Genomic DNA, 12384 nt, shown 5'->3' on the forward strand with positions numbered 1-12384 from the left:
TATTTCTGTTTAGTTTTGATCGAATATAATTAGATATAAACAAATTTATCTTCAACAGAGGCAACAAAATCAGCATCACTGTAAACAGGATTTGAGATAAGCGCAAATTGCTCGGGGATTAAAGAGAAATTTTTTTCTGCAATTGGTGGCATAGTACATTCAATATCGGCACACACTCTTCCCCAGTACCCAATTCTTTCTGCTTCAAATTTTTCCACAAAATTTTCAAGTTTTTAGTGTCCCGTTTACTAACCTCCGGAAACCTTGCTAGTGTAAAGATTATTGGATTCACTAATCCTGTTCTTAGTATCTCGGCATTTAGTAATCCTTCGCTAAAATTTGTGAAATCCTTGCATCAGTAATCTTGGTATTAGTCTAATCATGGATTTACAAATACCACGATTAGGTAATGTTGGTGAAACACTTCGTAAGATCTTTTTTGACTTACGTTTCATACATTCTAAAAAAATTAAATTTGTGTGAATTAAAAATCTTTCTTACGTACAAGTATATAGTCCTTCCAACACGAGTTGACAATTGTCAAACGAGACTAGTCCACTTTTAAACCATTAATAGGGAGAAGGGAATACCTAATGCACCATGTTGCAATAAGAAATTAACTGATTTCCAACTAATAATGCAGGCTCTTCCTACATGCCAACTTAGTGGTTTCCCTTAAATTGAGAGAGAAATCAGCAAGATGGAGAAATTTAGGAAGGAAATTTTAGTCTATCCACTTTCGTTACTTGAGTTTCTGCGACAAGTAGGAGTTTCCAAAAGTCACACAATTCATAATTGTTCTCTTTCGAGGATCTCGCGGGATGATCCGGAGCTGATGCTTTTGCTCAACCGTGTCCATGCCTCCTGCGCCCTAAAGTGAAAATCTGTTTCTCTGGACTCTCCAAAGACTAAGATTTTTTATATACATTGTACCTGGAGCAAAATTATTTAGGGAAACTTGTTTCAGTTTTTAGGAAAACTATTAGTTTCGGAGAAAATTTCAAATCTTTTTAGGGAGTTTTCACAACAGAAGATTGTGAAAACTCCCTGCTGCTGGAAGGAATATAAATATGTTTAATTTGCACACACTTTTTTGCGTTATATCAGAGTAATCATTAAACGAAATGTACAAAAGGTGTAATTATGTATAATCCACTTAAAAATCAAAATTTCAAGCCAAAATTTTAATCTAATTAAAACTCTATTAAGATAATGTAAGATTTTCATGTGTCTTGACTATTAGTGATATTAAATATAATTTACACATGTTCACTAATTTCAAAATTTGAATGAGTCCAAATATATTCTATTCTAGTGACCAAGCGAGTTAATTCGTCTTCACAGCTTTCGGACATGTGAGCCACGTAAGAATCGTTGATCCATTCCAACGGATGATTATCAATAGAAGATGACATTTTTTGAAGATTTTCCCACATGGCAAAGGCTACCGTCATAGTTTCGTAAGAAGTTAAATAGGAAGGCGGCAAACATTCTACAAGATATTCATTTAACTCTTTGCGTGATGTTTTCGATAACGCTATCCAACTTGCATGAAGTCTACGGATCTTGTTTCCCACTGCGTCTACAATAAAATACATTTCGACACATTAAAAATGTCGCGATGAAAGTTAGTGCCTATCAAAATTAAGAAAACAATAAAACATACTTGGCCCTATCCCGGAACCCAATAATAATAATACTGCATCGAAAATTTCACTCTGTTTAACTGACAAATTCGAATTTTCACTTTGATTTTCGGCCATTTCAGTGCTTAATCCGCAAACTAATTTATAGAAATTTTTATTTATATGTTAACAATTAAACCGAAATAAATGTATAATTGTTGCGTATGATTATTATTACGATTTTTTAATTATAAATTAATAATAATACGAATAGCGTATTATGTAAATTTAAATACAGTCAAACCTTTGAACAACGTTCACTGAAGGATACCCATTTAGATAATGTTACCAAATAATACGCATTTTTCAATTAGGCCTATACAATAATTAAATTAACAATTACAATTTAATATAAAAAACATAAATTTGAGAATTTCGAGAAATTTTTTATAAATCCGGTCAATTAAATTCATAGAAATATTTTAAATGGAATAAATCTCTAAAAATTTTGTTATGATATTTAATCGGAAATTATTTTCTTTTTAGGTTAAAAATAACTCACAATAAACAATAAATTTTGAAATTACGTGCAGCTGTACAAACTTGACAACGTTATGGGGAAATATTTCGAACATATACACGTCTGTAGTTTTCATTTGTAGTGTTAACTTCGATTAGGATGCTGTCATTTATTGCTTTTGTCTTTTTTGCATCAAGTGTCTGTATTATAAGTAAGTTTTCTATCAAATATACATTAAAAGTTGATAAATATTAAATAATTTTATTATATATTAACATTATTTTTTTATATATAGAAGTCGAAGGAAATTCTAATTGCACAGTAAGTTTACTTTTACTTACATAACTAGCCTAATTTATTGTATGATCGTCTTATAGCGGGGTTCTAATTCCGCTACGGGCACAGATGCTTGTATTTGTCAGATATCAGATTGGTTTATTTTGATGGAATACTTTAATCCAAAACACTGGCTAATTTATATATCGAGTAATTAAAATGTAATTTTATACAGACTTATGAGAACAAATTAAAAATGAATATTGGATATAAGCGAGTGCTTTGGCCTCTAAAATTTTTCTAATTGTATATATTTTTTTGTTTTTACTTTTTCTGTCTTGTGGGGATTAAGAGGGGCTTTTTTTGGCAAGTCCATTATGGGTTTCAACACGGTAATCAAATTCTTCTCATACGCGGTAAGACCATTCTTATTTTGTGTTAAGGTTGAGGAAGTTTTGCAAGTAGAAAGTATAATTAACTCATAACTGTCAGACTCATAATGGGCGGCCGGGTGAGGAAGGACGGGACCCGACATATGTTTAAATTTTATAGACATAATCATAACGTTAAATGTTTAAATTTTTATAAAATAATAAAAATATAACGACATTATAAATGACTTCAAAATTAAATCCTATATTCTTAGCAGCATTTTTTTACTTTTTAATTAAGTATAAACTTACTGGATTCAATACCAAAATGGCATATAAAACAGTTAAATACTGCAAACGTGAATGACACATTTCATGAATCTGTTTAATTCTGTATTAATCGAAATGAGGTTAACATAACGAAAGCTGCAACTATGGACGACCGCAGAAAATTTTCCTTGGGGCAAAGCGTGGAGACAAATAATTTTTTTTATTTATTATAATTATAAAATTTTAGAGGTGTTTCTTTCTACAAGTAGATTACAGAATACAATTGGGCATCAAAGCGTCTCATGATTGAGAGTGTAAGGTTATATATCTCAATCACTTTTACCATTGTAATTTGTGGAATTTTTACCGGATTCCAGGGGCAAGTGCCTTGCTCCCCTTTGTAGACATCTGTGGTTGCAATTGTACAATTTTTTTCCTTTTTAAAAAATTAGGATCGATGGATTTATGTTTTTCATTCCTAATCGTCGATATAATAATTTAGCACTTAATCCTTTTTATAAATTTTGCCCTTCTAGTCCAGTAAACCTTTTGTGAGCCCGCGGGCCTATCTACGGGCCTGAGCGGAGGAATGAGAGAATTTCGCGCAAAATTACGATTTTGTAATTTAATTTCTTAACGCTATTGTTATAAAAAAACATCGCTCTAGAAGAGATCGGATGACGTTCTCTCTAAACAACCGGAGAGGAATTTTGACAACAAGATGGCAAAAGGAAACATTCGATTGTGAAAGAGAAACAGTTGCTATTACACGTTATCGGAAGAAACCTATGCACGCACCTGGGAATGAACTTTCGACATGTCAATAGTCGATCACATGATCATTTTCCTACGCATCAAGCATAAAAGGTGGAAACACCGAAGTTCCGGGCGGTCGTCCCATATGAAGTCCAAAGAAAGGTGAATAGATTAATTAGTGCCCCGAGTAATCGACGACTAGGTGCCAAGTTCAGCGAACCTCCACGAACGGACTGTCCCGGCCCATGCAAGTCAACAATAAGAAGACCCGCCATAAGCCACTCCGGATGAAAGAAAGGGAAACTCCTACCTGGGCAGAGAAAAGACCAAAGACGAAGGCCAGAAACTAAAGAGTAAGGAACTGCAGTAAGGTCGACGAAAGTCGCAAGAAAGAGTTATTTAAAATCACTGAAATCGAGGAATGAATTGAGGATACCAAGATGGCAGTTGAATTTCGCGCCTTTTGTCACGCTAAATTTTCTTGATAGTTTATTGTAAACTCTCTCTCAGCGGAAGTAGCGACAGAGCTAGGTCATTAGATCAGCATACCAGCTGAGTAGAAACTTTTGTCAATAGCCATAGGAGTGTATATGTAACCTCATTTAACCGCATCTAATCGTAGGCTTAGTTATATGTATCATAGGTTTAGTTATATAATAAATTATCGTTGTTGTCTGTTTAAAACCTGTCTCTTGTCACTCCAAAACACGGACACTTGTCGACTTTCTTAACTCCCTCGCCACTCGAAAAAAAGCCATTCCAAAGACAAAGTGGCCGAGTTTTACCAACCTTAGAGGGCTCTGTTCCCTCGCCTGTATTCTCACACTTTAATTTACGTAAGTGGTCTGTCCACTCAAAATATAGTATATATTATTATATTTTGAACTACTGTACAAATAAGATATCCAGGGTGTTTATAAATGAAAGGTGAGGTTTTAAAAATTAATAATAAATCTATTTATTACCTTATATGGGCAAACCTAAACAATTGGGCATCAAAGCGTCTCATGATTGAGAGTGTAAGGTTATATATCTCAATCACTTTTACCATTGTAATTTGTGGAATTTTTACCGGATTCCAGGGGCAAGTGCCTTGCTCCCCTTTGTAGACATCTGTGGTTGCAATTGTACAATTTTTTTCCTTTTTAAAAAATTAGGATCGATGGATTTATGTTTTTCATTCCTAATCGTCGATATAATAATTTAGCACTTAATCCTTTTTATAAATTTTGCCCTTCTAGTCCAGTAAACCTTTTGTGAGCCCGCGGGCCTATCTACGGGCCTGAGCGGAGGAATGAGAGAATTTCGCGCAAAATTACGATTTTGTAATTTAATTTCTTAACGCTATTGTTATAAAAAAACATCGCTCTAGAAGAGATCGGATGACGTTCTCTCTAAACAACCGGAGAGGAATTTTGACAACAAGATGGCAAAAGGAAACATTCGATTGTGAAAGAGAAACAGTTGCTATTACACGTTATCGGAAGAAACCTATGCACGCACCTGGGAATGAACTTTCGACATGTCAATAGTCGATCACATGATCATTTTCCTACGCATCAAGCATAAAAGGTGGAAACACCGAAGTTCCGGGCGGTCGTCCCATATGAAGTCCAAAGAAAGGTGAATAGATTAATTAGTGCCCCGAGTAATCGACGACTAGGTGCCAAGTTCAGCGAACCTCCACGAACGGACTGTCCCGGCCCATGCAAGTCAACGATAAGAAGACCCGCCATAAGCCACTCCGGATGAAAGAAAGGGAAACTCCTACCTGGGCAGAGAAAAGACCAAAGACGAAGGCCAGAAACTAAAGAGTAAGGAACTGCAGTAAGGTCGACGAAAGTCGCAAGAAACAGTTATTTAAAATCACTGAAATCGAGGAATGAATTGAGGATACCAAGATGGCAGTTGAATTTCGCGCCTTTTGTCACGCTAAATTTTCTTGATAGTTTATTGTAAACTCTCTCTCAGCGGAAGTAGCGACAGAGCTAGGTCATTAGATCAGCATACCAGCTGAGTAGAAACTTTTGTCAATAGCCATAGGAGTGTATATGTAACCTCATTTAACCGCATCTAATCGTAGGCTTAGTTATATGTATCATAGGTTTAGTTATATAATAAATTATCGTTGTTGTCTGTTTAAAACCTGTCTCTTGTCACTCCAAAACACGGACACTTGTCGACTTTCTTAACTCCCTCGCCACTCGAAAAAAAGCCATTCCAAAGACAAAGTGGCCGAGTTTTACCAACCTTAGAGGGCTCTGTTCCCTCGCCTGTATTCTCACACTTTAATTTACGTAAGTGGTCTGTCCACTCAAAATATAGTATATATTATTATATTTTGAACTACTGTACAAATAAGATATCCAGGGTGTTTATAAATGAAAGGTGAGGTTTTAAAAATTAATAATAAATCTATTTATTACCTTATATGGGCAAACCTTACAGCATAAACAGTGGCAACTGTCCAAATTTTTTATGCATTAGTCACAATCCTTCAATATGTGCACCCATGGTCACACGACACACATCTACACGGTAATCAAAATCTTCTCATACGCGGTAAGACCATTCTTATTTTGTGTTAAGGTTGAGGAAATTTTGCAAATAGAAAGTATAATTAACTCATAAACTGTCAGAATATGTTTATATTTATTAATTTTAAACCTACTTATTAGTTTTTTAGATCTTTGCTCGTTATGGCATACCACAAATGGTCAATAATCAATATGTAGCTTATTTGTGGCAGGACTCTGATAATTCTTTACTTGTCAAAACCTGTAATATCTGGAATAATTGTGCTTATACTGTCTTAATTTTTAACCATGCCCAGTAGCTTCGATAACTGCGTAACGCCAGGTTGTGCAAATTGGAGTAATGAGAAATCCTAGTTGTTACCAACTTTTTTTTTATTGATGCTAAAGTGGCTTCACTCCCTTTGTTATGGGAGAAATAGGCAGATAGTTTTAGTATTCTGGTTTCTTATGCATTAGCATAATAGTTTCACTACTCGTAAAATCATCTGGGAAAAGATTTTGTATAGCATAGATGTCAATGAAAAATTTTCGTTGTTTTTAAGATATAATGGAAAATTTCTGCCTGGAATGTACTTTATTATACGGGAACCGGAAGCGAAAAGAATACTTAAAGTATTAAGTATTTTAAAACAGCAAAGGAAACACGTAGAAGTTTGAAAATGAACAAGTTTATTCTTTAACTACTTGACAAAATAGCGTTTCTTTCAAAACTACCAAAAATTAAACGTATCAATTGGTAGCCTACTTATGGTTTTAAAAATATGCCCTTATTTTATATCAAAAGTAACCCGAACAAACAGAACCCGATTTCATCTGTGTTCGGTTCGTTCTGTCTGGATGCAGAGGTTATGTTTAAATTTTATTGTTATAGAACTAAAGAATTATAATATACAGTAAATAGGCTATATAAATCTACAGTTCAATGTGCAATATTAAAGAAATAGCAGTGCGTATAACATTCAACATTAACTTCTTTGACTTATTGTGAGCATAAGAATTGGTAGGCATAAACACAAATTACAATATCGTGCTAGAAAAAGGAATGAACTTTGTTTCCCCTGTCAATTTAATAATTCTGTAATTAAAAGCTGATATATTAGACAATTATCAGAGGATATGTAAGTTCAAACTAAGAATATTCTTTCAAATTTCTGCTAATTAGTTTATGGCACGATTTATATATACAAACTTATACGTTAGATATTAGACATTTTTATTAACTGAAGTTAATACACGCGCTAATCTTCTCGTCTTAGCATAAATGCTAGTTGCTTAGAAAATTAATTAAATTAAATTTTATTTATCGTATAAGATTTTTTTTATTTCTTACATATTTAATTTGAATTTTAAAGGAAAACTTGAACGTCTGCGAATGGTTAAATGAATGTTGCGTGAATATTTTCAGAGAAAGAAAAAATAACACTTCTTCTCAGGTAAGATTAATATAGGTTATATATATATATATATATATATATATTTAAATTCGTATATCTAACCATTACTTCAACTATCAATGACTAATTTGCAAGTACACGTATAAGCTTATAGATACAATAATATTTATCGCTGCATGTAAGGCCTGTATTGTTTTTGTACACTTAATAAACGTGGGCGATTTATTTCTATGTACAGTATAATATGAGAAAATATCTTGCTGTGCAATAATTATTAGATTTTCTATGTCAAAAGAATTTTAGTAAGTACTAAATGTAATATTAATAAAATTAAATTTTGTATTTCAGGAGATGATATCGTGTCTCAGAAAAAAAAGAGATGAGGTAATATTTTAAAAAATCTTACTTAATTTCTAAATACGATGTATGACAGTCAGGGGTATCGTTATATAGAGGTATGGAAGAGTGAATCACCTGTTATAATGATTTCAATTGGAAAGCATAGAAAATGATCTGACACTGGCATTCATACAAAATTTGGCTAGTTATAATTAAATGAATGATCATTACTAGAATATTAATGATTAAAATTTACAATGTTCGATTGATGTAGAAGCTTAACAACATAAATTATAAAGTATAATAATTTTAAAAGATAATTAAAATATAAATAAATTGAATATTTTATTTCAGACTATCATGGAGCCAGGAAAGCTTCTAAAAGACCTCGTAGAAGATTATTATAAAATAAATGTTTATGAAGAAGACATACAATATGTAAATAAAAATTTATTTACATTTAAATAAAAGTCTAAAAATTCTTAATTGTAATTAACATTATATATGTATATATTTAGGGTGGATTCGTACAACATTCTGGAATAGTTATGGTAAGGTTATAAATTTAGTATTGTTGTTTAAATCAATTTAAGATTGTTGATGCCTTGTTATTATCAATTAAAATAATGTATATTTAGAGTAACGTTGGAAGTATGTCTACATATTCTAATGTGGTAAGTTTATATATGTTATTATTAAGAAATTTGAATGTATTTCTTTGAATTGTCTCCATAAAATAAACTTAGATATTAGAAACAATAAATACTGTATGTTTAATTATACACGCCCAACAAAATTTATAAGTAATTTATTTATTATTTCCTATAAATTTAATAAATAAAATAAATAATAACGTATATTCAATGCTGTTTTATATAATTAACACTTTTTAATTACAGTATTCAAACTTGGTAAGTGTTTAAAGAAAACATCTAATTTTATATGAAAAATAATTTAAATTCATTAATATTTCCCAATATTTGCTAAGTTTAAAAATTAGTAAAACATTTATTATATTTTATCATATAATAATATTTTTTTATAAACTGTTATTATTTAATAAATCAATATTCTCAGATTAAAAATGGAGGTTAATGTACAAAAATTCGAATAAAAAAGTCTAATATATAAAATAAAGTTTAAAAAACGTTTAAATTTAAAAGAAAGTCTAAAGTATTGCATGCAGTCTGAAGATGCAGCAGAAGATACATGCTTCTGTATGAATCATGCATGCAGAAGTTGCAGTTTTGGGTCATCCAGATATACCTTTCATCAGATGTACAGTATCAGAAGTTTAAGAATGTTCTATAGAAAGAACATGATTTAAGGGCTTCGAGTTTCTTGTAAAATGTTTGAATGAAAAGAAAGTATCATGTTATTGTAAATATTGTAAAACTAATGTTTATTATTAAGTTACTAATGCTTTAATTTTTATTCGTCAACATGAGACACCAGCACATTAAGACCATTTGGCTAGCTACAATTTATGGACAGGCTTGACTCTCAATAGGATTTATCAGCATAGGTGAGAGATGGAACATTGACACATGATCCCTCATGTGTTATTGTTTAACAATGCACCATTTGTAGTACTGACCATGATAATTTAAGCTGGTATTGACATTGGCAGGTTATAGCTTCATGATGCCCAGACAAATTTGAATTAGGGGGCCCATGTACAGTGTTGATTTCAGGCATTTTTCTTCGAGGAAATTTTTTTAAGGAAATATTTTCCTATAAAAGATTTATTTGGGGCCCCTGTTGGTGCGATCCCCAGGCAATTGCCCCTTTTTTCCACTGGGTAATGAGCCACTGGGTATTGAGTAAATGTTATGCTATTTTCAGTGTTATTAAGTATGTTCGTTGGCACGTCTCTTATCGCCTACCTATAATAATATAAATCTTAAAAAATAATATAGTGAAACATTATTTGCCCATTATCTTTTAAGTATATTTTCGTATAATTAATTATTTATTGTGTATATTAAAATTTTCAGGGATATAATCCTTCGTGGAGAGTAAGTTCACATAAACATTTCATATAAGTTAATTATAAACGTTATTAAAATAAAAAATATCAAACCATATGGGAATATATCGTTTAATTGAAGTATTTTTATGTTGAAAATTTATCAATAATAAACAGATTAATAATACAGTACAGTATAAATATATAATATCTTAATTTTAATGATTTGTTTTCTTAATAATTAGTCCTTTCTACTTTAATTTACAGGATTTTGAAAGAACGGTAATTTCAATATTATTTATTTAATCTTATAAAAGTAAATTTTTACAATTTTACTTATTAACAAACTGCTGAGAAATAAACAAATACTTTCATTATCAGCTACTGTACTGTACAGTACCTGTCCACCCTCCCTTCATCTTCTTTTTAAGACCTTAACAAGCACTTGAAAGTACTTTATGAGATTTTAACAGTAGGACTATATATTGAACTTTCTAGTGTTTACATACAATAACACTATGGTCATTTATTGACACATAAGTCACATTATCTATCTGATTTTAAAATGAAATACTTTTCCAATAAACAATTAAAGTCTATTTATTAAACATATTTTCATATATTTTATTACATAATAATAAAATATTTACATGTTTGAAGCTTGAAGATCTAGATTTGAAGCTTGATAATCTAGATTTGGTAAGTTTATATAATAATCATACTTAATATAATTTGACTTTAGGTATTTATTAGAAATAAAATGTTGGATAGGGTTATATTTTATGAGATAGAATCAAAAATAAACTGAACTTTTTGCTAAAACTTATGCAAAAATTATTTTTGAATGTTCCTAGTATAATGTACTTTTATCACATAATTGTATTTTTATATTGAAAATTAATCAATACTGAACAGTACTGTAAAATACTTAATAAATTTGATATTTTATAATGTTTAAATTATTTTAATTTATACATTTTCTTAATAATTCATTATCTCTATTTTAACTTATAGGAATTAGACCGAATGGTAAATTGTAATGGCATTTCATTCAGTATTATAAAATATTTTAAAGCGAAAAACTGTTTAGAAATAATTACTGTATACACAGAACATTTACCTTCAGCTATATTTTTATGAATTGCATACTTTCCACGACGTATTCTAAAATTAATATCATAATACATGATGACAATGATGATGGAAGAGGAGGTGGACACGGGGTTGGACGGCGGATTAGTGTCGTTGACAGATACAGATAACGCGTTTAGTTAATTGTCTATGAATATTTCAAATTGATAATAAATCTGATTAAAATTCCATCTGTTGCCAAAAGGAAACATTGCACAAAATATAAAACATCCTTGTTATTATAAATAAATAATTCATAAAATTATAATACGTGGTATATGATACGGTAACACTAGTCTTTATGAATCGCTGACCCAATATAATTTGCATTTCGTGAATTCCCCTTTTTTCTCTAGACCTAGATGCTTCTTAATATTTTTACATTATGGTTATTTATAGATGCATAAAATATACGGTATCAGCTACCCAATATACAAATATAAGATATTTTTTAATAACTAAAGTTCATATTAATTAAACATACTTTCATATAGTTTCTTGTTCTGTTATATTCGTCATTTCAATTAGCATAATTTTTCTTTTATAACGGACTTATCACACAGGAATAGTAAAAAATAGACTTTATTAAAATATAATACATTAAAAGTATGATGCACTTCATTCATTAATAAACCACTTTATTCAATCTTGAAGTGGAAAGGGAATTACACTAAAGGAATGCATTGGTATTCGTAAGTTTATGTTACGCGTGTATAAGAGGTTGTCAGATGTTATCAATTTTTATTCCCGTATTTTAAATGCTTAATGGAAATTACGAATATTTTATTATAACATTGAATATTTTAAAATTTGCAGTTTGATAATCCTTTAAGGGTAAGCTTACACAAACATTTCGTATGTTATAATTTAACATTTTTATAACTCTTTCTGATGTTCGGGTATTAAAGAAAGCCTTTACATGTATCCATTTCTGAAAATAGATATGTCGACTTAAAGCAGTTCTCCAGGCATTTGTTTGTCGACAAATGTCCATATTTTATTTGTCTTATTAGCATTAATACAGTAGACCCCCCTCTATAACATGGTAGATAATTCCATGTTATATGAATTCCATGTTGTACGAGTCACTTAGATTTTACAAATACGTGAGCCGTTCACTGTCCTGCACACGTATTTGTAAAATCTAAGTGACTCGTACAACATGGAATTCATATAACACGGAATTATCTACCGTG

The 12384-nt window shown here is 30.8% G+C and overlaps 2 protein-coding genes across 6 annotated transcripts in view; one reads left to right on the forward strand and one right to left on the reverse strand.

The window, feature by feature from the left end:
* Positions 1-276: 276 nt before the first annotated feature.
* On the reverse strand, positions 277-2000 carry LOC111623280. Of its 2 annotated transcripts, XM_023365802.1 has the most exons (3): positions 1930-2000; positions 1667-1783; positions 277-1582 (listed from the first exon to the last, which is right to left on the reverse strand). In XM_023365802.1, the coding sequence occupies exons 2-3, from the start codon at positions 1761-1763 to the stop codon at positions 1260-1262; spliced, it is 420 nt and encodes a 139-aa protein (XP_023221570.1). In that variant the 5' UTR covers positions 1764-1783; positions 1930-2000; the 3' UTR covers positions 277-1259. The 2 variants fall into 2 exon arrangements, with proteins under 2 accessions (XP_023221570.1, XP_023221568.1); XM_023365800.1 differs by lacking the exon at positions 1930-2000 and having other exon boundaries at positions 278-1582; positions 1667-1858.
* A 204-nt stretch (positions 2001-2204) lies between these two features.
* The window catches only part of LOC111623313, a 41215-nt gene continuing 31035 nt past the window's right edge, over positions 2205-12384 (forward strand). The window contains exons 1-11 of one of the 4 annotated variants that reach the window (XM_023365846.1): positions 2205-2356; positions 2441-2466; positions 7708-7788; positions 8098-8133; positions 8443-8526; positions 8607-8639; positions 8727-8762; positions 8988-8999; positions 10086-10106; positions 10325-10339; positions 12005-12207. In XM_023365846.1, the coding sequence (XP_023221614.1) occupies positions 2305-2356; positions 2441-2466; positions 7708-7788; positions 8098-8133; positions 8443-8526; positions 8607-8639; positions 8727-8762; positions 8988-8999; positions 10086-10106; positions 10325-10339; positions 12005-12070 (462 nt within the window). In that variant the 5' untranslated portion in view covers positions 2205-2304 and the 3' untranslated portion in view covers positions 12071-12207. Of the gene's footprint in view, positions 2357-2440; positions 2467-7707; positions 7789-8097; positions 8134-8442; positions 8527-8606; positions 8640-8726; positions 8763-8987; positions 9000-10085; positions 10107-10324; positions 10340-12004; positions 12208-12384 lie in introns of those variants that run through there. The other 3 variants (XM_023365844.1, XM_023365843.1, XM_023365845.1) reach the window with 3 other exon arrangements.

The sequence above is a fragment of the Centruroides sculpturatus genome, unplaced genomic scaffold, assembly GCF_000671375.1.
Source record: "Centruroides sculpturatus isolate CEXI.00-Female unplaced genomic scaffold, Cexi_2.0 scaffold123, whole genome shotgun sequence".
Classification (NCBI taxonomy): domain Eukaryota; kingdom Metazoa; phylum Arthropoda; class Arachnida; order Scorpiones; family Buthidae; genus Centruroides; species Centruroides sculpturatus.

Excerpts from the sequence above, each read along its gene's own strand:
- LOC111623280 (XM_023365802.1), bottom strand. The coding sequence starts at position 1,763 with ATGGCCGAAAATCAAAGTGAAAATTCGAATTTGTCAGTTAAACAGAGT. Across the intron at positions 1,583-1,666 it reads GGGTTCCGGGATAGGGCCAA|ACGCAGTGGGAAACAAGATC; the intron begins GTATGTTTTATT and ends ATTTTATTGTAG.